The sequence below is a fragment of the Gorilla gorilla genome, chromosome X, assembly GCF_029281585.2.
Source record: "Gorilla gorilla gorilla isolate KB3781 chromosome X, NHGRI_mGorGor1-v2.1_pri, whole genome shotgun sequence".
In the NCBI taxonomy this organism is placed as follows: Eukaryota; Metazoa; Chordata; class Mammalia; order Primates; family Hominidae; genus Gorilla; species Gorilla gorilla.
In genome coordinates, this window is record NC_073247.2 from 164,631,862 (window position 1) to 164,657,112 (window position 25,251).

Genomic DNA, 25,251 nt, shown 5'->3' on the forward strand with positions numbered 1-25,251 from the left:
CATCAGTTTGCAAGTTTTCACTTTAATACTCCACTGTTTCCATCATTTCAGACGACTGGGGATGATAAGGACAATGTAATTTGGGGGATAAAGGAAGAACTCATTATATTTCTTGAATGACTTTACTGGGGAAATGGATTCCTTAATCATTTGAAAGAAGTGGTAGAATTCCACATGTGGGGAATACTTGTTCTAACAAAAGCTTAATAACATTAGTGGCAATGATCCTTTTATATAAGGGAAAGCTTCAAGCCAGTGAGAAAAACATAAATAAACTAGTAAGAACATATTTATAACCTTTGGGTGCAGAATAAAATCAAATTGGCAGTTAAGGAAAGGTCCTAAACATCTGTATATTAACAATATTCCATCAGTGAGCAATGTGAATTTCCCATAATTGAAATGATGATTGATAACCTTGTATTGTTCTTATCTAATATAAGGCAAAGCAGCACTGGGGCTTTGATAAAGAGCAATATCTCATGTGCACTGAGGACACTGAAACCCCGCTAGGAATTCTATGAAATTTCTAAAATATTTATATTAAGGACATTTTACCCATTATAGACTAATTTAGGGAAGGTTCTGCATTTTTTTTTGATTTGACAATGTTTCCAATGCAATTTATACAATATTAAATAAGACTAATTAGTTTTTGCACCTTTCTTGTTACAAGGTGAAAGAACTAATCCTTTGAGATTTTCCAGAAGGTCCCTGGCAAATCCCAAAGCCAGTTTTAGGTATAAAATATATTTAAGTTTTGATTGTGGGAAGGCAAATGTTAAGAGTTGTCAGGAGTTCTCGAACATTTGATTGAATAGCATTATGGGTTAGCGAGAAATACTACTTGGTTAGCTAGTGAATCAGAGTTGTAAAAATTTTCAAGTAAACATATGAGGTAACATGATTGTAAAGAATCTTCAGTTCCTTTAAAATTGAAAAGACTTTAAAAAAAACTAAGGACATAATAAACTGAACATACAGATAGGGCATTACAGTATTTTGATAAGACATAAAATCTTTGCCTCTTAGGCAGATTACTCAGAAGAAAAACAGACCATTTATAACTTTTTATTAGGGACAGACCAATGATCAAGAATTTTTTTTTTTTTTTTGAGACGGAGTCTTGCTCTGTTGCCCAGGCTGGAGTGCAGTCGCACGATCACCATGTTGGCCAGGCTGGTCTCGAACTCCTGACCTCAGGTGAACTGCCCACCTCAGCCTCCCAAAGTGCTGGGATTACAGGCATGAGCCACTGCACCTAGCCTAAGAAAATTTTGTTATTTTAACAGAGAAACCAACATTTTAATTTTATACAATTTTAATATTTGATATTAGTTCTTTTTTGAAAATCTTATAAATACACTGAATAAAAGTTTCAACCATGACAAATAAAATTCCTTTTCTGTGAACATTTTCTAATTTTAAAGATATTTGTTTACATTTTGTCTCACACATTTTTAAATTATTTGTCATTTTAATTTGGGACAAAGCTATTCTCTTTTTCCTTAGGAAAAGCATATTTGCATACAAAGTTGTTTCCCTTTGCCATTTTTGCCATTATTACTTTTAGTAGTTTATATATATATATATATACACACACTTATTTACTTATTATAATTTTAACCATTAATAACTTCTCTTTTACATAGAAAACAGGAGGTAGGTAATTTTGAAATATCATATACCAGCATTTTGTAGCAGACTAGTAAAGCTTATGAATATACATCTCATAACTTTTTATAGCTATATACTTTTTATAGTACCATTTTGCAATGTGGACAAATGAACACATTTAACAGATCCATGTATAGTCACACTGTACCATAAAAAAAGAAGCAAAAAGTATATAAACTTAAAATTAGGTCTAGTGACTAAGTATTTTATCTTCTTTATAAATGATATTTAATGAATTTAGTTAATTCAGCATAAGTCTAAGGTTTTAAGTTACCAAAAAGATTTTAGAAACTGCCTTTAAGCTTACATATTATAAAACATAATTACTGTTGAAATAAAGTTTGCCAGAATAATGACTCAGTTTGGTTAAAAGCAAATTTAAATTTTTATAATCTTAAACATGTAGTAGATATAATACTAGCTTATTCAACATGTAAACCTGTTTAAGTTTAGGAGGAATATACCCAAGTAGAGTAAAAATATATGCTTGCATTCTGTTGTATTATATGTAATGCTGATAACTCAAAGACACATAGGTGTCTATTAAACTAACAATATTAAACTAGTTTTGTTTGCCAAAAGTTTACATAAATTCTGTGAACTTGAATTTTAAAAGCATTTGGGTTAGTTTTTATAAGAATACTTTTTTGTTGTTTACACTGAAAGTATTAGAAGTTGTTTCCTTAATTTATGAGAGCTTTATAATTATTTAATTTATATAAGTACTTATTTATCTCTAAGTCAATTAGAATAGAGGATAAGGGATTTTGTAAATTAATTTGGTAATGCCATCTGGAGGTACTGAACTATTACACATATACAACATACATGTATACTAAACATACAGACAGACACAAATAGAGATCTAATGGCGAGCCCTCAATGGGTGCAGGGGCCTGAAGCTCTACTGGCTATAGGCAGTTGAGAGGCCTGAGTGGGAAGGGGAAAGCCTGGTGAAGAGTAGATGGGGTATGTAGGAGGTAGAGGCATTGAAGGGGACAGATGAAAAGATTCAGGGAGCTGAAGGGAAGGTCCAAGGTGGTGAAAAGAAGGGAAGAGGGATGCGGTAGGAAGATGAGAAGGGAGAATCTTAGATGAGCAGGTTTGGGGAGACCCCAGGTTCCCTAATAAGGTCACTGAAGTTCCAAATTACCCTTCGTGATTACCTTTTTTTTTTTTTTTTTTTGCCAGTTTTGGAAATACTGGACAGAATGAGTGCCATAGGGGCAGGGCATGTAGTCAGCAAGGGAGGAGGAGGAGGAAGGGCACCCAGTAGATTGAGAGTTACCTGTGGGAAGAGGCAGATCAAATAGAGAAAGGAGCCAGGCTGGACAGTCTCATTAGGAAGTTCTGCACACAGTCGTCATCTGGGAGCCAAAGTTTCTCTTCAGTCCTCCTTGAGGAGCTGAAGGGCTTTCCTTGTGCAATCTCTAGACAAGGTGTCAAGGGAAACAATGTGGCCTCACAAAAGAGCCAGGAATTTGGAGTAAATCTCCACTCAAAAGGAACCAAGAAAACTTCTATCCAGGACGATTCTGGCTAAAATTGAAAAGGACCAGGAAGAGTCCTGCTCAACAGAGTCAGGGGTTAAATCCCCACTCAAAAAGAGCTAGGAAGAGTTCTGTCTGCGAAGATTCTTGCTCAAACAGAAAAGAACTGGGAAGAGCTCATTTAACAGAATCAAAGTAACTGAATCACAGAACCATAAAAAGTGTCCAATAAAAGCAAATACCGTCTCCGGGCAGGGTGCAATGGCCCACACCTGTAATCCCAGCACTTGAGAAGCTGAGGGAGGAAGATCACTTGAGCCCAAGAGTTCGAGACCAGCCTGGGTAACATAGCGAGACTCCTATATCTATAAAAATTTTAAAAATTAGCCAGGCATGGTGGTATGTGCCTATAGTCCCAGCTACCTGGGAGGCTGGAGTAGTGGAGGATTGCTTGAGCCCAGGAGTTGAGGCTGCAGTGAACTATTATTGCACCACTGCACTCCAGCTTGGGTGACAGAGTGAGACCCTGTCTCAAAAACAAAAAACAAATATGGATTTAGATAAAGAGAGACTTTTATTTTATTTTATTTTATTATTTTTGAGACAGAGCCTTCCTCTGTCACCCAGGCTGGAGTGTAGGTGCCATCTCAGCTCACTGCAACCACCACCTCCCGGGTTTAAGCAATTCTTCCGCCTCAGCCTTCTGAGTAGCTGGAATTACAGGCATGCGCCACCATGCCCAGCTAATTTTTGAATTTTTAATAGAGATGGGGTTTCGCCATGCTGGCCAGGCTGGTCTTGAACTCCTGACCCCAAGTGATTCACCCGCCTTGGCCTCTCAAAGTGCTGGGATTACAGGTGTGAGCCACCGTGCCCGACCAATACTTTATTTAAAAAGACTATTGCAATAGGGACGATGCTGCAACCTCAGGACTTGCAAACATCACAAAATAATACAAAAAACATCACAAAATAATACAAAAAAAGCCTTTTTTTTTTCAGTAGGGAGTAGTAAGCACAGCTAGCAGCTCAGCTACTTTGAAGGGCCAGTGGGCAAGCAAAGGGGAACCTGTTTGGCATGACTTGACCAGAAATGTGTTTCTCTGTGGTCAGCCGGTTCTCAGGAGAAGCTGCTAAGTGGGGCATGTTCCGCATTGCAGCACTTACTTAACCAGGAGCAAGCAAAGTGCAGGCCCTGTGGGGAGGACAGAAGCCTGCCTAACATTCTGTCAAGGCAAAGGACAGGGTAAAAAGCAGACAGCTGTGAACACTTGATCATCCTCCAGGCAATAATCCATTCTGGGTTTCTGGCTTAAGACTCTTGAGAAACAAGGGGAAACAACTGGTAGGAGCAGCAGGCTCACCTATATGTAGTTTCATGAGGTAGCCTTATGGCCTTCTGCCACCTTCCAAAACTCAGCATGTCCCAAACCATCTTTATCAACACAGCTTCTCACCAAAAACAACCAAATAAAACAAATTAACTAATGTACTAATTCTGCATCTCCCCCTGTGTTGTTCATTTCAAAAAACTGTTATCACCTCATTGACTCAGGCTCTCAACCAGCGAGGTAGAAGAAATGTTTGGGGGCATGTTAAATGTAACACCTATGAGACATGTAAGAGGTGAGGTGCAGGACGCAGGTACATGGTGATAAAAGAAAAACCTCAGCCGGATTAAATTTAAAGGAGTTTCATTGAGCAATGAACTATTTGTGAATCGGGCAGCCCCCAGAATCACAGCGGATTCACAGAGACTCCAGCGCAGCTACATGGTGGAAGATTTATAGATTAAAAAAAAAGTTGGGGGGGGGGGGAATGACATTCAGAAATTGGAAGTGAGGTACAGAACAGGTGGATTGGTTACAGGTTGGGGGTATGCCTTATTTGAACACAGTTTGAACACTCACCAGTGTATGAATGGTTGAAGTATGGCCGCTGGGATTGGCCAAGACTTAGCTATTGTTACAGGTACACACTCCTAAGTTAGGTTTTCAATTTTGTCTGCCTCTAGGTTACAGTTTATTGACAAAGACTCAAATATAGGACTATGGAATCCTTCTCAGGCCGTATATAATTTGCTTTAACAATTCCCCCTTTTTGGTCATTTTCTCAACTTTGAGAGATTGACAAAAACCTTAGTTATTGATATCACTATTACCATTGTAAATGTACTTACATGGTCTTGAAACCCACTGGGAAACAGGAGGACAGTGGGTTTTGTAAGGAGAGAATAAGGACTGAGTAGAAGGTACCTCTTTATGCTAGAATGTTCTGTTTACAGGACAAAAACAAAACCTGGTCTGTTTTAAGAAGTATTTGTTTCCTTAAAGTCTTAGTTTGATTATGTTGCATTTAGCATGAGCGACTCCATTTTGTTTGGTTTGGTCTGTTGGGTCCTAGTGCATGAGCTCAGTACACAACAATGGCTTGCCAGAATTTTGTTTAAAAAATTCCCCCTGGCGGGGCTTGGTGGCTCATGCCTGTAATCCCAGCACTTAGGGAGGCTGAGGCAGGCGGATCACGAGGTCAGGAGATCGAGACCATCATGGCCAACATGGTGAAACCCCGTCTCTACTAAAAATACAAAAATCAGCCGGGCGTGGTGGCACGCGCCTGTAATCCCAGCTACTCGGGAGGCTGAGGCAAGATAATCACTTGAACCTGGCAGTCAGAGGTTGCAGTGAGCCAAGATCACGCCACTGCACTCCAGCCTGGTGACAGAGCAAGACTGCACCTAAAAAAAAAAAAAAAAAAAAAAAAAAATTTCCCCTTATTGGCCAGGTTCTCACTTAGGTGAGAGTGTGACCAAAACTTAGGGCCTTAGCACCACTTTTAGTTACCTAGTTACCATCATTTTAGGTTTTCCAGTCTCAGCATGTCATTCATAGGTTATGATGTCCTCATAATCATACATTTCAATGAGTTTTGTTATTCCAGTTGAAGAGAGACCATTTGACATTTCAGAGATGGCTGCATGCAAACATTTAAAACCTTTGAGAGAATACAGTGCACTGGGGAGACTATTATGACTATCAGTAGGATAATACCCAGAGTTTGGAGTATGCTGTTTACCTGAGGTCCCCATAAAACAAACCGCCTAAATTAAATAAAATAAAGAATGAGCTAGACAAAGAGTCTACTCACTTCACTAAGTGATCTTTTCATTAATCCTGTATGACTGAATTTTTATAATCTGCACTTGATATACATATTAGAATTTTAGAAACCCCATATAATTTTGGAATATATATTAATATCATTCACTAAAAATATACCCTGAAGATTAAACATTATTTTTATTGGCCAAGCGCGGTGGCTTACGCCTGTAATCCCAGCACTTTCGGAGGCTGAGGCGGGCGGATCACCTGAGGTCAGGAGTTCAAGAGCAGCCTGGCCAACATGGTGAAACCCTGTCTCCACTAAAAATACAAAAATTAGCCAGGCATGGTGGCATGCACCTGTAATCCCAGCTACTCGGGAGGCTAAGACTGGAGAGTCGCCTGAACCCAGGAGGTGGAGGTTGCAGTGAGCAGAGATCATGCCATTGCACTCCAGCCTGGGCAACGAGGGCAAAACTCAGTCTCAAAACAAAACAAAACAGTATTTTTATTTTGACAATGCGTCCCATGATTTTTATACCAAATAAGCCAAATGTCACTGTTGCATTAGTGCATTATCGATGTCAAACCCAATTCTTAAATAAAACCTTATAGACAAATGTATTCAATCTTAATCAGTTTGAACATAAGGTAAGAATTTTATAAACCTTTTATAACCCTTTACAATTTTTGTTAAAGAGCAGATTAGTGCTCTAAGAAAACCTGTTGTGCTTTTATGTCCGTGTTCAATTTATGGAAAAACCGAATAATACCCTTTTAAATTTAGTATTTTCATACACATAATTTTTTACAAGGTTAATTTTTTTTTTTTTTTTTGAGACGGAGTCTTGCTCTGTCGCCTAGGCTGACAGTGGCATGATCTCGGCTCACTGCAACCTCTGTCTCCCCAGTTCAAGCAGTTCTCCTGCCCCAGCCTCTGGAGCAGCTGGGACTACAGGCGTGTGCCACCATGTCTGGCTATTTTTTTTTTTTTTGTATGTTAGTAGAGAGGGGGTTTCATCATGTTGGCCAGGCTGGTCTCGAACTCCCAGGTGCTCAAAGGAAAATTTAAGACAGTCCATGGAGGAGAAGGGTATAGACAAGGTCATGCAGATATTAAACCAGAAAGGACTTATTTCCTAAGCCAGGAATCGAACCCAGACTGCCACTGTGAAAGGGCAAAACCTTAACTACTGAGCCCAGAAAGAGTCTAGAGTAGTTAATTTTGAGCTTGCAAAGGCTTTTAACTACTCAAGATAATTTTTAGAACTAACTATGATATGAACCCTAAAATTCCTGTTCCCTGGAAGGTAGAGACAAGGAGAAAGTACTGCCACATGGTTACAAGGTCAAGCTCCCAAGGACTTAAAACAGGATGGCGACCTTGTCCAGTTTTTTGTTTGTTTCAGGGACCTGCAGCAAAGTTTGTCACTGACCAGCTTGCTGGGCCATCTTGAGCAGCAAGCTTATGGGGGCCCAAGCCCATGTTTTATCCTAAGGTACCCCTCGACACAGAAAAACGACTTTATAGCACAAAATATACCAGATTGACTACAGCTTAAGACTGGCCAGCCTCAGAATTCCTTTTTGCATTAATTAAAATTTTACAGAGGAGATAAACAGTGATTTTACAATCAGTTTGCACAGAGAGAGAGAAGCCTGAAATCTGACTGGGAAGAGATATTTACCCTTTTGCTGGCATGCCAGGCTTCTGGGCTCCCTTTCCCTGAGTGGCCCTGGTGATCTGGCTCTCTGCACCATTGCCCTGGGAGCCAAGCCACAACACAAAAGAATTTTTTTTTTTAAATGCACTTCAGTGTGTTGTTGTTCATTTGGAATGTTCCACTGTAAGTTATCTTTCGTAAGATGTCACCATTTCTGTAAGAATTTGCTGCCTCCCAGGCGTAATGTGTAAGCCCGAAGGAACTCAGTTTTCCAGAAGCAATTAATAGGTTCCATGGAATGTTGATGGTAAGAAAGGAAGGAAAAGGTGACGAGTGAGTGTAGACAGCTCTTTCTAAGGAGTTTGGCTGCTGGAAGGGGAAGAGAAGCAGCTGGGGTTAGGTGGGAGGAACTGTTTAGAGACGCTAAAAGTGTATGTAGCAGGAGTCACCTGATCAGGTTGAGCTGCAGCAGGAACAAGGAAGTTCCATTTTGACTACTATTAGTTGCAAATTGGACCTTTATGTCAACTTTTTCATCTGTAAAAAAGGGGATGGCCAGGCACGGTGGCTCACGCCTGTAATCCCAGCACTTTGAGAGGCCGAGGCGGGCGGATTGCCTGAGTTCAGGAGTTCACAACCAGCCTGGCCAACAAGGTGAAGCCCCGTCTCTACTAAAATACAAAGAATTAGCCGCGCATGGCAGCGGGTGCCTGTAGTCCCAGAATCTCTGGAACCCGGGAGGCGGAGGTTGCAGTGAGTCGAGATCACACCACTGCACTCCAGCCTGGGCGACAGACCGAAACTCCCGTCTCAAAAAAAAAAAAAAAAGGGGGGGGGGGATGAAAATGCTATTGCTTTCCAGGAATAGCTATGACTACTTCCAATAAAGAAGACAAGAGGGTTCCACATGTGAAAACTACGCGGTCACAACGATAAGTGGGCGGGTGCACGCACGCGCGCTGAGATCGTGCGTGCACAGGCCGGGGTGCGGCCGGCGTGAGTACGCCTGCGCGTGCCGCCATTTCCTGCAGCCGCAGACTCTGCCCGCGGTGCCCGCCGGGAAATGAGACGATCAACAAAGAAAATGGTTGTTTTGGGCGAGATCGACCATGGAGAGGCTTTTTCTGCAGCAGTCCCGGTTCCTGCCGCCAGAGGGCGCTCGAGGATCACAAATGGGTCTAGGTTTCTCATAATGGCCCCGCCTAAGAAATTTTGGATTCTCCTGGCCCTTCCCCCCTTTGTGGGGTCAACAGCGGATTTGGGAATCTGGTGACCAACACGTGCCCACTCCCCTACCCTTGCCCCTACCGAGCCCTCCAGGGTAGCTTGGGGGAGAAGCTCCTCCCTAGACTGCCGGGTTCTTGATGAGCCTGGCCAGCGCACAGGTCTTGAGCACCATGGTCAGGGAAGAAGGCTGAATGGCTTAGGTCTTCCCAGAGAGGCCGGAGGCGGGAAAGAACTGGAGAAAGGAGAGATGGCAGTGGGAGGATGGGGACAAGAATACCAGTGTGTTTCCAGCCAGAAGACTATGTCTTTTAACACCTCATTGAAGTCGTCAGGTGACTTTGCCCTTGTCAGAAAGGAGCAGCACTGCTGGGGTCCTACTGAGGAGGAGACTGACTGCTCCTTGGGGTGGGGGTTGTGCCTCCTTCCTGTCTGCCCCACCCTTGGGGAGATGAGTCCCTCCAAGTCCACGAGACATGACAGCCAGCCTACCTGCCATGGGAGAACAAAGTCTAGTCTCAGGGCACTCACTTCATAAGGGTCTTATTCTTCCTCAGCGTGTTGGCTGATTTTGAGGGGAAGGATGTGGCCACCAAGGTTGGAGAGGCCTGGCAGGACAGGCCTGGAGCCCCAAGAGGTGGCCAAGGAGACCCAGCTGTACCCACTCAGCAACCTGCAGATCCCAGCACCCCAGAACAGCAGAACAGCCCCAGCGGATCTGAGCAATTCGTCAGACGAGAGAGCTGCACCAGCAGGTAAGAGCCAAATTGCACTGGGACCTTACCTGCTAGAGCCAGTGTTTTTGTCCAGAGCAGCAACCCAGGACAAACCCCCACACACTAGGCATGCCTGTTTATCCTCTGCAGGTGAGTGTGGTTAGGAGCCAGAGGGAAGGAGAGAAACCAGCACCTCAGGGGTAGATATTCATGGGTTTCAGCTTGGAGCCATAGCATCAAATCTGTTAGACTGAGTCTGGCACAGAGAACCAGGTTGTCTGGCAGCCAGTTAGAACCTGGAAACCTGGGTCGGGGGAGGGATATAGGTTGCTTTTTCTGTTAATGGAGATGGAAACTCTCTGAGCAAGGTGTGCCATGGTGTGGATGGGATTCACTGCCAGAAATAACAACTGTACCAGTTGGATGAGCTCTTCCACTGCCATCAGCACTGGGATGGCCATGGATTTGGGCAGTAATGTAGCTCCACAGTGCTGACTCAGGGTTGCTCATTGATTGCAAGAGGTTGGCAGCAGTAGCCTGAGGAAACAGGGGCTCTGAATTTTCTGAGAGAGACCAAGAACCAAGGAACAGCCAGGTACTAGGGAACAGACAACACCAGATGCTTGTGCTTTTCTGTGAGCAGCTCAGGTCTCCCAAAGTGGTAGTTTCCTGGCTTCTGGCCTTTGTAGATCAGTGTGGATCCACACCAAATTATGATGTTTGTGGTAGCTGTAAGAACTTTCCCAATTTTGAAATCCTAGGTGACTTGTAGCATATTTTTTCACATTTGAAAATAACTGAGTTTTGAAAATGTTTTTACAGGCAATCTAGTATCAGATTTTATATCATCCTGAAACATTCTGTCGATTGTCATTTCCAAAAATCCATGGAAAGCTGGAGTTGTTGAACTGGAAACAGTGTGGTCTCAGGAAGTGCTTCACAGCCATTGCAACATGGGCAGGGCCTAGAGGGCAGGAGAGAATGCCATGATTTGATGACATTTTACCCATTCCTGCCAGGTGAACTTCATCTCCCTCTCTATGACAGAATTTTCTGGCTCTCACATCCAGCTTTGGTCACTGGGAACCCACCTATTGGCTCTTGCACTGGCAGGACTTGTGGTAGAGGCTTCCAGTTCGAGGCAGGACTGGCTGCATTTTCAAGATGTCCTTATTTCTGGTATTTCGTGGCGATCGTCCTGTCCACTTAACTGATTTTGACCCATTGCCTTGCTGTGATCTCTGTGCTCTCTCTGTCTCTCAGTTCCAGGTCATTCCCTTGACCAGCTTCCAGTCTTTCCTCATCTTGTCCCTGCCAATGAAGTATTCTGGCTCTGCCTTCACTCTCCTAGAATGATCCATTGCTTTGATAGGGTGGCTTCAGGAACAGGGTGAGGAGAGGGCTGTGCTAGCTTTATCTTGCCAAGGAACTCAGCAAAGAAAATTTTTGCTGACCTCTTGCATTCCTCAGCCTGGCTCTGGTCTCTCAAACCTAACACATGGGATGCATGCCAGCAGCCAGCCTCAGTTTCCCTCTGGTCCTTTTCTGTGTGAGGCCAGAGGTCCTTGCTTTATCACTGCCTGGAGCTGCAGTTGATGATGGTGAAAGAAGGTGCACGTGTCTTTTGAGAGCTCCCTTTGTTCCCCAGAGATTTTTTTTCCCAAAGTGGCCATGAGTTTGGGAATAACCAGGAGCCATGGGCCGCCGGCTAGAGATGCTGCATACTAAGAGCCTCCTGTGAGCAGCCATGTACACAGTGAACACAATGGCTAAGGCCCCATCCAGCCGCCCTCAAAGAGCACATAGTCCACTAAGGAATAAGCATGATCGTAATAACCATTAGCACCTGGTGTGTGCTGAGAATGTGCAGGCACTGTTCTCCATGCCTTATGTGGACTCACTCATTTAATTCTCACACCTACTCAAGGAAGGAGGTGCTTTTATTATGGAGAAACTGAGGCAGATGGAGGTTAAGTAATTTGCTGGCAGTTTTGCAGCCAGGAAGTGGCCTAACCAAGATTAGAATCCAGACAGAGTTCAGAGCCTGTACTGTTCGTCGCTGTGGCGTCCATACTGCCCCTCCATTTGTGATAAGCCCAGGAAGGAAAGAAACCAGGTGCTCTGATGGAGAGGGGTTAGAGCAAGGATGGTTGGGGAAAGCTTTTCTATCGAGGAGGAGACAGTTCAGCTGAGACCTGAAACATCTGGAGGAGCCTGCCTTCCAAAGAACCTGGGGAGAGGCATTGTGGACAAAGAAGATAGGGAGGAGGGCCTGAACAATGAGCCCTGCGCTTGGAGGGTACGGGGTGAGGTGAGCAGGGGGCAGGAGCTGGGCCCTGTAGGGTCTTGTAGGTGAGGGAGAGGAGGCTATTGGGAGGGCTCCTGTTGCTCACATTGCAGTCCTGGGGGGATGTCCAGGGGATTTTTTCTTTTTTTTAAGAGGCGGTGTTTCACTGTGTTACCCAGGTTGTTTTTGAATTCCTGGCCTCAAGTGATCTTCCTGCCTCAGCTTCCCAAGTAGCTCCAGGGAATTTCTGTTTTACCTTGCCTCTTCAGTTGCGCCGTCCCCTTCAGTATTCTGCTGACATGGATCACAGGATACCAGACACCTGGTAGTCGTTCAGTCAATAGGAGGTCTTCCTTCCTTTCTCGTAGAATCAATCCTTTTCTCACTCGTTGGCTCTGCATTTTATCCCCCATGTATCTTTTCAGATTTTTGTGGGGCCTCCTCTCCCATCCAGTCCACCTTCTCCAGTCTCTATGGTATATTTCTTTGTCATAGGGTGAAGCAGGAACAGGTACAGGATGATTGGGTACACTGAGGTGAGGTAGGAGGGCAGGCCCTCAGGAAGGGCTTCCCAGAGGAGGAGGTGATATTGTCTGCAAAGGCATATGAGAGCCTGGAAGTCCAGGGGAACTGCAGGTTGGTCTGTATGGCTTGAGTGGCACGTGATACAGTTTGAGACTATGAGGCGAGAGAGCTAGGCAGATGCTAGACCATGATTGTTCTTCCCTTTCCCCACTCTTCAACTAGTTGTAATCTTAGGCATTGGATTCTCTGGCAAGGGGACAATACCCAGTAGCCTGGGCCAGATGGAGGCAGCCATATCTGGAGTATGATCTGAGCCACAGCATGTTGGAGAAAAGCCAGAATCAGCCCAGGGCAGTGTGCACCCATAGTGCTGGCCTCAGGCCATTGGAGGGTGAGCAGACTTAAGTTGGAAGGTGCAAACAAGTGGTCAGTGGTGCTGCCCAACATCGTGCCCTGAACTGCAGTTGACAGCTACGGCAGCTTTGGTAATGAGGCTCATAGCCTGGGGGCAGGCAGAGTGAGAGCCAATATGGGTTTGGCCAGAGAAAAGCCCTTTTGGGCTGCCGAGGAGGTTGGATTCCAGGCCAAGGGCCATATCTGGCAGCTGAAGTGTGGAGGTTCAGAAAAACTTCGACACCCGGTCAGTTTCCCGCCTCTGCTGGGAATGAGGTACATCTGACTTTCCTCCTCAATGATGCCTAATTTCATTTGGTCCTCTGCCCCTTGGCCTTGTGTTCTCTAGAGAGTTCCCTGCAGGGTGGCAGAAGGAGCTGATCCTAGTAAGGGACCGTCCCATCCAGTGAGGAGGTGAGCTGGGCTGTGTCTTCACCTTCTGCACCCTCCTGACTGTCACATCCCCGGGAGCCCCATGATTCCACTCTAACTGAGTGAATCACAGAGGCCAAGGCCCTTGGCTGCAGTCAGGAGTACTGAGTGGACACTGGAAGATTGGGGTCTTGCTACCGACTCACGATGTGACCTGGGACATGTCTCAACTCACCTAGCCTGGGTTTGCTTATCTGTAAAGTGTGAAGTTCCATTTGTTGGTCTTGGAGGAACCTTCAAGAGCAGTGCTCAAGGGTTAGGCTCAGAAAAGCCTGTTTGACCCTGGAAGGTGTCAGCTCCCAGGTTGACGTGCCCACCCCTCCCTTTATTTCTTTCAGGGTGAGGAGCCCCTCGAGCTGCATGGTCACTGTTACTGTCACTGCCACTTCTGAGCAGCCTCACATTTATATTCCAGCCCCCGCAAGTGAATTGGACTCCAGCTCTACCACGTAAGAAGGGCTATCTAGCAACCCGGGAGATGTTCCTCCGCCACTTCCTCCTTGGCGGTAAAGGACTTGGCTTTTGTTCCATGTTGCTTCCCATTTAGTGCCTTCCCCAGTTTCTAGCAGGCCATTAGCCAAGGGGCCACACAGGACAGTGTTAGTCCCCTAATATAAACTCCCATCTACCGGGCCTAGACATTCCCACACCTCCTTTTTCCTATCTCTGTAAGAGGCTGCAGTGGTACTTCCTAGTTCGCTAGTGGATGTGGCTCTGCCATGCATGGGTCCATGCCTGGGAAGCCAGCTCCAGTCCGTGAAGGCCGGGCGTGTGAGGGCATTCCTGTGTTGCTGTAAAGGAATACCTGAGGCTGGGACATTTATAAAGGAAAGAGGTTTAATTGGCTCACAGTTTGGCAGGCTGCACAAGCATGGCACCAACAGCTGCTTGGCTTCTGGCAAAGGCCTCAGGAAGCTTATAATCATGGTGGAAGCCGAAGTGGGAGCAGGACCATCACATGGCATGAGCAGGAACAAGAGTGAGGAAGGGGAGGGCCCGGACTTTGAAACAACCAGATCTTGTGTGAACTAACTGAATGAGAACTCACTTTTCACTAAGGGGATGGTGCTAGCTGTTCGTGAGGGATCCCCCCATGATCCCATCACCTCCCTCCAAGACCCACCTCCAACACTGGGAATCACATTTCAACATGAGGTTTGTCTGTCTCTGTCACATGCCCGCTGCTTCACCTGCATTCCTGGCCACCTGTCAGGGTGCAGGAAGGGATGTCACTGCAGGAAGGCTGCTCAGTGAGGTGTGTGTGTTGGGGGCGGGAGGGGGGCATATCCAAGGGGGCCTCTGCAGACATCAGGTCAGCAGGCTGGAGTGTGCAGCATGGAAATGGGGGAAAATTTGGGGCCATCCTTAGCCCAGCATGATGCAGACCTTGTTTCCAGTCCTGCAGAGGCCAGTCCAGGATGAGGCATCCTCTAGGCCTCTGGACTCTAGGAGTGAGAATGGAGAGGTTAGATGTGAGGTGGAAATTGCACAGTAACTGAGTACCTTCTGGGAAGTGCTGAGTGGTAAAGACTGACAGTGTAGGATTAAGGCTTGGAGGATATCTTGGTTGTGGGTAGAGGGGAGAGACGACGCAGCCCTAAAGTAGGGGTGGAAAGCCCACAGGACTGAAGTGTAGAAGTATAGAAGCCTGGGGAGAAGATGGGGTCACCGAGGTCTGCATGGAGGAGGACAGCACATTGTCACTGGTTGGAGGAAGCCCCTTTCTGGGGCCCTCAGTCCAAACACAACAAGAGACGCTCATGGCCTGGGATTGTAGTCTGAGTCCACAGCAGTGCCAGTGCCTTTATCCTGGGTCTTCCCATGAGCTCTTTCACTTCCTTCAAACCAGGCTGGGTCTCCCCAGCCCTGAACCACTCCTGTGGGCCAGGCCTGGTTCCCTGGAATCTTCTGGTGTACCTCTGATTTCTTCTGTGCTCCTTCTACAGCAAAGGGATTCTCTTCGTGAAGGAGTACGTGAATGCTAGTGAAGTGTCTTCTGGGAAGCCAGTATCTGCACGCTATAGCAAGTAAGAGCGGGTCCCAAACCCTTCCATGTCGGCCTTCTCCTGCCGGCTCCCATATTCTCATCCCTGCATTTCCAGTTCCTTGTCCAGGGCTTGGCTCAGAGTAGCTTCGGGGTAATTGTCGAGTGGATGAGTGATGTAGTTGCCCTCTGATGGGATTGATGCATTTTCTACTGAACTGGGCACCTTTGGGTTCTCCCTTCCGGTGAATTCATCCTGCACACCATTTTCACTGCCATTCTGTTCTGCTTGTCTTTGTTATTTTATTTTGTAAAATGCTGAGAGCACCCCTCTTGACAGAGCTGGCAGAGCCCTAGGGACCAACTAGCTCATCCTATTTCTTTTCAGATCACAGAGCTCTTCTCTTCTGCCCTCATGTTCTTTTCTGTCATGCCAGGCTGCCTCATTTGAACACACATGTGACTGCAGTTCCTGATACATGTGTGGCTTTGCTTTTTAATTTTAATTAATTAATTAATTAATTTTAATTTATTTATTTTTTTTGAGATGGAGTCTTACTCTGTTGCCCAGGCTGGAGTGCAGTGGCGCCATCTCAGCTCACCGCAACCTCTGCCTCCTGGGTTCAGGCAATTCTCCTGCCTTAGCCTCCCTAGTAGCTGGGATTACAGGCGCCCACCACCATGCCCAGCTAGTTTTTGTATTTTAGTAGAGATGAAGTTTCACCATGTTGACCAGGCTGGTCTCGAATTCCTGACCTCAAGCAATCCACCCGCCTCGGCCTCCCCTTTTCATTGATCATCTCTTCATTTTCTTGCTTTGTGATGCCATGTGGAGGGGTACTTCCATGTCACCTCGGTGTATTGCCACCTACCACACTGAGGTGAGGTCCCTTAGAATGTTTCTTATGACATGTCATCTCACTGGATGATTTTAGTAACAGAGAGGAGCATCCTGGCCTTATTTCAGGATTGGGCCTCTGGGGCTTCTGGACTGGCTTTTATTGGTGCTGTGGAATGATGAGCATGACTGTGGGGGTCAAGTTCAAGCCCCAGCTCAGGCTCCCCTGTTAGGATCACTTCGGACAAGATGTTCAACCTCTCTGAGCTTTGCTTTCACCATCTGTAGGCCCTTAGGGTGGTTTTTCTCAACAGCTTATTGAGTTATAATTCACCCTTTAAAGTGTACAGTCCCGAGGTTTTGGTACTTTCACAGAGTTATGCAAACATCATTATCCAATTCTGGAACACCTTTGTCTCCCCAAAAAGAAACTCCAAACCCGTCTGCACCCCCTAATTCTACCCCATAACTCAAGCACAGGTATTATACAAGAATGATCCCTTCTTTCTTTTCATTCCCAGTATCTGATTTCTGCTGAGTGGGCTCCTGGTGACTGTCACATTATATCATAGGTGGGGAGGAAAGCTCTGCTCTTTTCCCACTGGTCAGTGGGGTTCCCTTGGCATATACAACCTCAGGAATCCTAGCCACCCAGCCCCGATCATCTCCCTCATTGTGAAAGGTCTCCTTTGCCCCCCCATAGAAGGGCCCTGTGGCACCAAGTCATGGATGACGACTGGCATCGTAGTTATGTCTCAGCTTGTGGCCAAAGGTTAATTAGAAAATTAACTATGATAGTGATTTGGCTCTCATCTCTGCCGTCCTCTCCCCTATCAAACTCCCTGCAGCGTCAGCAGCATTGAGGACTCATTCGCCATGGAGAAGAAGCCTCCATGTGGCAGCACTCCATACTCTGAGAGGTATGTTGACTTTCTTAGCACGGAGCTTGCACTTCTACAGAGGAGAATCAGGGAAGGGAGAGTTCCTGCTGAGTCTGTTTGCTTTTGTCTTCTGCTTTGCAGCCTCCAATCCATTTGCAGAAAGGTGAAGGACACTACCGTAGGGTGGTGCTTCCCTCGTTGGGATATCACACTTGTGACAACTAAAGCCTTTGAATTGAGCTAAGACTAGAGGGTAGATACCAACGGTGACTGAGAAGGGAAGTGGTGGCGTCTGACAGCCCAGAGGACTCGTGTCAGCAGGAGGGGCCCTTCAGATTAGAACCTAATCAATCACTTCATTAACTTGCAAATCTAACCAGAAGTAAAAATAAAATGACTACAAAAGAGAGGAGTGGGCAGAGAAGGAAGAAAAATGGGCTGCTGGCATCAAGAAGCCAGAAAGACACACAAAGCCAAGAATGCCCAGTGCTGTGGAGCCACCAAATTGAAAGCAGGGGCAGAGAACACCTCGTTCAGCAGTTTTGAAAGCTGTCACTAGATGATGGCACAGTCACTAGACAGTCTTAATGACAAAGAAATCTTATGTTCAAATTCTTGGAATGGGGAGAAGAGAGTCTCAGAGATTGAGTTCACTCAGGCTTCTGTGAAGAAAATAGAATAAATAGCCTTCAGTCCACAGTAAGCAAATATGGCAGACCCAGGACTAAACCCCAGGGCCCTGACTACTCCCAGGTTAGGGATGTTTCTACTCTGCCATCTGGCTTCTCACTGATGGGCAGATCTAAATTCATGTGGATGACATTCAGAGACCAAAGCTACATTGGGGAGGAAAAGGAAGGAAGTAAGAGGGTTAAGATAAAGAGAATCCTACCGGGCCCCAGAGGGAAACATATAGGAGCAGACAAGCATATGGGGCCAGGGAATCTCCTCCACTATAGCTGAAGAAGCAGGTGGTTCTGAGTAACTACAGATTACTTGGTGAGGCACATCAGCAGATGAAGTCTTAGCAGAGAAGGGCAGGTTGGTCAGAAACCTGAGAGTTAACCACCTACATAGGAGCAAATGGAATGAGGCTTCCAATTCTAGTGGAGTGACAAACCAGATACTCTAGGGACCCCCCTTTCCATTGCACAACTACTAAATCCAGAATCAGTCATTACCGATCCATTGCTAGGCTTGGAGGAAGGAAGGGGACTCTCTAGGGACAATCTCAGTCACTTGCACACATGCATATGCACAGACACACATGCACACACACAAAGAACAGCTGTGAGCTGGTGCTGCTGGTGGTGAAAGAAGCAGGAGGAGCAGGGCTGCGCTGAGGGCAAGGATTTCAAGCAGCACTGCTGTCCAGAGTGAACCCTGGGCCAGCAGCAGGATGGTGGGCCACACCGAAGCTGCCCGTGGCACTTCTGGGTCCTCCGACAGAGCTAACGTGGATCTAGATTGTTAATGTCCCCCCGCCCCTTGGGCTCCTGTCAGAAGCAGACCCAAATCTCTGGAAGAAAGTACCCTGAATTTTGGCTTGTAGGATCAGATCAAGCAGTTACTTTCAGGAAGTCCAGTCTGAGGAAGAAAAGCAGAGGTGACTCTCAGAAACAGGCATCCTGGAACTGGAAAGATGCTCAACCCAGGGGTCAGTATCTAGAACTTCAGTGTCGGATCTGAGTAGGCTCTACAGACAGAGCATGAAGGGTGGGTCCAGGAGTATAGGCAGGGGCAGGGCTCAGTTGGCCCAGGCGTGAGGAGAAGGGCCATCAAGACGGGGCCAGGCAGGGCACACAATGACATGTCTCCTGTAGGAGAAGGCATTGGTCTTCCTGCTCTAGAGGGTAGCAGGCCCCAGCGGATAATCTAAGCAGAAGGTCAGGGGGAGGCAAACTGTCTGGAATAAGTATCATCAGGACTCCTACAGGAGACATGTCATTGTGAGCTGGAAAAAGATGCATGACTAGTTTTTGGAAATAATGCAGAGGTCTACAGCAGGCTGAGAACTGATCTGGCCCAGGGCTGTGCTGCACACCACAGAAAACAATGGCAGCCTGAGGATCCTGACAGCAAACCTGGGCCTGGCTGCACCAAACTGGAAGGTCTGGCTGTGTCACATCAGAGGTCTGTACACCAGCCTGACCACCAGGTTATTGTTCTTCATCTCACAGGACAACTGGAGGGATCTGTACTTACTGCAACCGTGAGATCCGAGAGTGTCCAAAGATTACCCTAGAACATCTTGGTATCTGCTGCCATGAATATTGCTTTAAGGTAAAAAAGAGGTGGAAGACACCTTGAGCTAGGCGGTAACTCCTGATCACGTGCTGCTAAGAACGTTTTGTAGAGTGCGGGAGTCTTACGGGTTCGGAGACTGTGGAGAAGGCTTGATCTCCTTATACAATTGCACATAGTCGCAGAGGCTTTGCACAACTGGGAGCTGAATGAGCTTCCAAGTCTAAGAGAGTAGATGAGCGTTGGTGGTTCTGCATGCTTAGTACTGTAGGGGAGACAAAAGAGGTCTTTTCAGGAAAGACTATTCCTGGCAGAGGGCCAGCAAGTGCAAAGGCCCTGGGGCAGAAGCACTAGAGTGTTCTAGCTTGCGTGGGAGAATGGCAGGAGTGACAGGGTAGGCTAGATCATGTAGGCCTTGGCGGGCACAGAGTTTGGATTTTATTCTAAGTGACATTGGGGTCCCCATTCTCCACAGTGTGTGGCACTTTGTAACCCCAGGTTGTTGGTTCCAATCCATTTAGGGTGTCATCTCTGGGTGCACTGAGAAAAACAACCCTCTCCTTTGCCTTGACAGAATGTTAGGTAGGCTTCTGTCCTCCCCACAGGGCCTGAACTTTGCTTGCTCCTGGTTAAGTAAGTGCTGCAGTGCAGAACAGGCCCCACTTAGCAGCTTCTCCTGAGAACCGGCTGACCACAGGGAAACACATTTCTGGTCAAATCATGCCAAACAGGTTCCCCTTTGCTTGCCCACTGGCCCTTCAAAGTAGCTGAGCTGCTAGCTGTGCTTACTACTCCCTACTGAAAAAAAAAAAAAGGCTTTTTTTGGTATTATTTTGTGATGTTTTTTGTATTATTTTGTGATGTTTGCAAGTCCTGAGGTCCAGGATGTGCCACGGGCTCACAGCATCTGCTCGCCCACCTTGTTCAGGCATCCCCTTCCCACTCCACTCATTCCTCTTGCTTTGCTTTGTGTGTTGACCTCCAGCTTGCTTTTCTTTTCAGTGTGGGATTTGCAGTAAACCGATGGGCGATCTCCTGGATCAGATCTTCATTCACCGTGACACCATTCACTGTGGGAAATGCTATGAGAAGCTCTTCTAGGTGGGTGCTGGCACTGCAAAGGACAAGTGGCCAAGAGACTCATTAAGGAGTAGAGATGCACCCTGGTCTCTCCTGGAGTCTCAGCCCCAGACACAGCTATCTTTCTTGGCTCTTCCTTATGTTCAGGGGGCCTTGTGTCCTCATGTCCCTATGCCTTGTGATACTTCGAGATGTTAGGTGGCATGGACAAAGGCCCTCTATGAGGACACTTCCAAATCACACCTTCCGTCCAGCACCTGAGCCGAGCCCTCTAGCTACCCTGGGATACTCGCTGGGCCGCTGTTGTTAGCCCCATTTTGCAACAAGGAAATAAAGATATAGAAAGGGAGGGGACCTGGAGAAACCCAGGTAGAATCAGGACCTCACCCCAGGTCTTTGGATTCTTGTCCAGGGCTCTCTGTTCACTGTCACTCGCATAGCTTCAGATCAGGACTGCATACCCATGGTGCTCAGTGAAACAAGCCTCTGGGCCACATTATGAGAACTGCCTGAAGATGTGTGTTTGCATGCTCATAGCCAGTGGAATTTATCACGGTGTCTGAGCACAGAGCAGAATATATCCCTTGAAGGCAGTAGCAACCAGGCTTTCCACTAGCTCCATGCTGATGGTCTTCTCTCCAGAAGACACACCTTGAGCTAGGTGGTAACTCCTGATGACTGGAGCAGTCACCCACCCTGAGGGCCTCTAGCTGATGTGTTTCCAGTCTCATGGCTACTTCTGTTTTCTTTTAGCGCCCCCCCCCACTGCCAGGCTGATCAGAAGCTGATGACTCGTGGACAAATTTGGCTGTCCCCAGTTTTGCCCCAAGTTGCTGTCTCCCCTTCCCTCACCTCCTCCCTCCCTGTTTGATTTCTTCATGCTTTTGCCCTTCTCAAGTTGAAGTTGCATACATCCAATATCGTATCTTAATGATGCTATGATAATTGCTTGTGTGTGTAGCTTCTTATAGCTTAGAAAGCGCTTTATGTCCATGATGTCATTTCAGGCTCAACCAAAAAGGATCAAACAGGAATTCCATCTTGGCTTCCCTAAGACAGATTGGCTTTCTAATGAGTTTAAGTGGGCAGAAGTGTAGGGTTCAGTGTGTCCTGACTCCCTTGAGGCTTATAATGGGCCAAGTTGAAGACTGTTGATGATCCCTGGTGGGTAAATTGCAGACATCAAATGCTAGGGATTGGCATAGGCTAGTGTTTAGCTTGTCTATTTGCCATATCTATTTTTTTTTAAATTTCCATACACTTGTAAAAGTAGTTAGTTGCTTTTGATTGAGTTATATAGCAGTTTTTCATTTGGTCTTCCACTCACCTTTCACTATATTTGAGTGTTCCCTTACAGGTATGTTGGCATGTGTTGGAAAATTTACACAATTAGGTTTAAGTTCAGTAGGATGTGATTTTAGGATGCTACTGATCAAAGTGATATCTGTGTCTGTTGGAATCTTGATAGCTGATTAATTTGCCCTCAATTCTGCTCCCTGAACTTTACACATAAATCTTCCCAAGTGGGTTTTAGGGTATATAGATCCCAGCAGGATTAAGGAGGTGGAAAAGCAGCTAACATTTCTTGAGGCTCTACCACATAGCAGGCACTGTCACAAAGTAATGGCATTAATCCCCATAATAATCCTGTGAAGGTGATATTCTCATCCCATCTTAGACATGAGGATATTGGAACTCAGAGAGGTGGCTATTGCATTGCACAGAACTCTACAGAGCCCATGCTCTTCCCAGAGCAGCACCCACAAAAGCAAGCATTGATTTTGTGCTCAGTGTGTGCCAAGCACTGTGCAGAGGGTACACAGTTCCTGCCAGGTTAACACCCTCCCTTCAGGCCTCCCAAAGGCATAGGCTTGCAAAGAGCAGAAGGTGTGAAATCACACTCTTCCTCTGGGCATCCTGGATCCCTGAATTATCCCCCCCCCCGCCCCCCCCATGAAGTACTTCAAGGGCCAAGCTGCCCCTTTCCCTCCTCTCCGCCCATGAAAATGCCTCCAAACTGAGATGCTTTCAGCTGAGAACAGATTTGACTCACAGACATTACCAAAGAGGAGCTTGTGAATCCGGGAAAAGCTCCAGGGGGCTAGCTGATCTGAGCAGAGAGCTTTCAGTGACCCATTTTCCTGTCTAGACTCTGCCTTAAGCTAGTGACAACTGCTGGGGCCCCAGGTACTTGGGACATGGAAACTCGTTGGATGGCTAGGCAGATGTAAGCCTGTCCATGCAGTCAGCCGACCCCTCTGCTCAGGTTCAGCTGGACTCTGCCATCTGTGGGCCCAGCATCACTCTGTAAGTTCCTTGAAAGGAAGAACAACCTTAGGGTATTTCTGATTCAAAATGATGGCCTCTGCTCTTGATTTAATTATAAAATGTCTACGTCTTTCTCCAGTTTCTGAGCCCTATGCACATTGGCTTGTGGACTTGTTCTTCCTGCCAAATGATCAGAGAGGAACATTCCATTTATTTGTATTGGATTTCCTCTGGAGGGCATGTACCCACACTAAATACCAACTGCTCTTCCTCAGCTGTAGTCCCCAACATCAGACTTGGCACATGGTGGACACTAACACACAGGTACTCAATGAATGAGTGAAGGAAGTAAAAGTCACCCCGTTGGTGAGAGGTGCTATCCCTGAGTCTCAGTGCAGGCCCAGTGGATGAAAGGCAAGGTAAACAGGCCCAAGATAGGCTGGCTTCCCCCGTTCAAGGTATAGTCTGCCTTTAAGGGAGTTTTAGAACCAACATGCAAGACATTGAAAGAAATCTTGCAAGAGCCATTATTGACTTAGATCCAAAACAGCCTCTCTCATGTCTAAAAAGGCACAGAATTTTGCAGATCTGAGGAAGAGGGATGCATTACCTTTTTGCTTCTTTTCAATTGCTTAGTGTTTCCAATCATACTTAATCCACATTAATGTGCACAATTATAATAAATGGTAAGATATTACATGTGTCAGTGTTAAAGTTTTCTTTTGAAGTGTAATAACTTGGTGTATTCAGCTGTGTGATTTCTTTATTCCTATTGCCTGAAGCCATTCTCTGTACAAAAGTAAACGAGTACTTAATAGCAAGCTCTAGACACTGGGCATGCACAGGAACTGTGGAAGTCTAGACACATCAAATCTTAATGAAGAATATTGTATTGTGGCGGCGGAGCGGGGGGGCGGTCCATCCTCCTCATGATTACCACTGCAGACAGACAGCCACCTAGTCATTAGTGCCCATTTCCAGTGACCAGGAGCTCAGTTCCTTACAAGCCCCTGCTGTCTGTGGTTTTAGAAGATGCATTCTTCAGTTGAGTTAAAGTCCATTTCTGTATGTCACCCACTGGTGGTCTTTAATCCCTCTGCTAGATGCCAGCTCTTAAAATAGATGAAAATGCTTCTCAGATTCTGTCTTGGTCAACTCTTCTCACATTTAAACACCCCTGGTCCCTCTAACTCTTCCTTGACAGTAATTCTGAATACACATCTCTCAAAGGCCCTCCTCAAAGGTGACCCCAACACATACTCCAACTCATTCCTCTAGATGTGTACCAATGTAATCTGCATGCGATCCAAGTCTTGATTCAACCCAGGGACAGGAAAGGGTGATCAGGAAGTCCAAAGATAGACATAATACTCCGAGAACTCCTTCTGCCACTGAGTAGGGGCCTCAGGGCCATTGGACTAGTGTCCCTCTAGCTATTTTCTTACCCCAACTTTGGCCTTCATCTTGTTACAATGGGAAGGAAGGAAGAGCTTTTACTAATTCAAAAGACAAGGACTGCAACAGTAGCTCCTAACTAGGTATTTGTAGGACTCTTAATTGGTGACAGTGTGACACAAAGACCTAAAGGAAAAATAGGGGAGGGTCATTCTGAAACAGCAAGTCGATCCTATTGTTGGGCCTCCTCCATTACCATGACTCCTCCTTTCTATCCCAGGTTTGTATCTGTGACGGTCCCCTACCCATGCATCTCTATGTCCTCTGGGGACTGCTCCTTGCTTAGGATTGTGTTCGGCCTGTGGATTTTCCTCCCCAGAATGTATTCCTCTTGTGAAACTTCTCTGTACAGTATCCTCTGCCTGTGAAGGTCCCAAACCTGCTTCTGAATGCCTTCTTCCCGCTGTCCTCTGCCTCCTAATGCCTTCTGCTCCTGGCTCCTTGCACAGTGCCTTCTACCTGCAGATGCCTTCTGCTCTCTGATCTCTGCTGCTGAGTTTGTTCATCACCTAGGGCCCAGCCAATGAGGCCTATCTGCACGAGGGCTTCTGCCTGTAACTGCCCTTGCCATAGTGTGCTTTGCTTAGTTAGTCTTACTTAAGGTCTATTGATTTTGTTTGTAAAGAACCACATCATTGACTTTTAAAAAAAATCATTTTATTGATTTTTTTCTATTATTTTCTACTCTCTGTTTCATTAATGTCGCCTTTAATCTTTGTCATTTCTTCCCTTCTACTTGCTTTGGATTTACTTTGCTCTTCTTTTTCTAGTTCCTTTAAGTTGTAAAGTTAGGTTATTGATTGGAGATCCTTCTTTCTTTTTTTTTTTTTTTTTTTTTTTTTGAGACAGGGTCTCACCCTGTTCCCAGGCTGGTGTGCAGTGGCACAGTCATGGCTCACTGTAGCCTTGACCTCCTGGGCACAGGCAATCCTGCCACTTAAACCTCCTGAGTAGCTGGGACTACAGGCATGTGCCACCATGCCTGGCTAATT

General features: G+C 46.1%; 1 protein-coding gene across 10 annotated transcripts in view; it reads left to right on the top strand.

The window, feature by feature from the left end:
• The window catches only part of ZNF185 (zinc finger protein 185 with LIM domain), a 75,554-nt gene extending 52,044 nt beyond the window's left edge, over window positions 1–23,510 (top strand). For all 10 annotated transcript variants that reach the window (XM_063703277.1, XM_055375619.2, XM_055375617.2 and 7 more), the window contains 7 exons: window positions 9,714–9,911; window positions 13,848–13,958; window positions 15,456–15,536; window positions 17,180–17,251; window positions 19,393–19,495; window positions 20,459–20,557; window positions 21,290–23,510. In XM_063703277.1, coding sequence (XP_063559347.1) covers window positions 9,714–9,911; window positions 13,848–13,958; window positions 15,456–15,536; window positions 17,180–17,251; window positions 19,393–19,495; window positions 20,459–20,557 — 664 coding nt within the window. In that variant the 3' untranslated portion in view covers window positions 21,290–23,510. The remainder of the gene's footprint in view (window positions 1–9,713; window positions 9,912–13,847; window positions 13,959–15,455; window positions 15,537–17,179; window positions 17,252–19,392; window positions 19,496–20,458; window positions 20,558–21,289) is intronic.
• The last annotated feature ends 1,741 nt before the right edge of the window (window positions 23,511–25,251 follow it).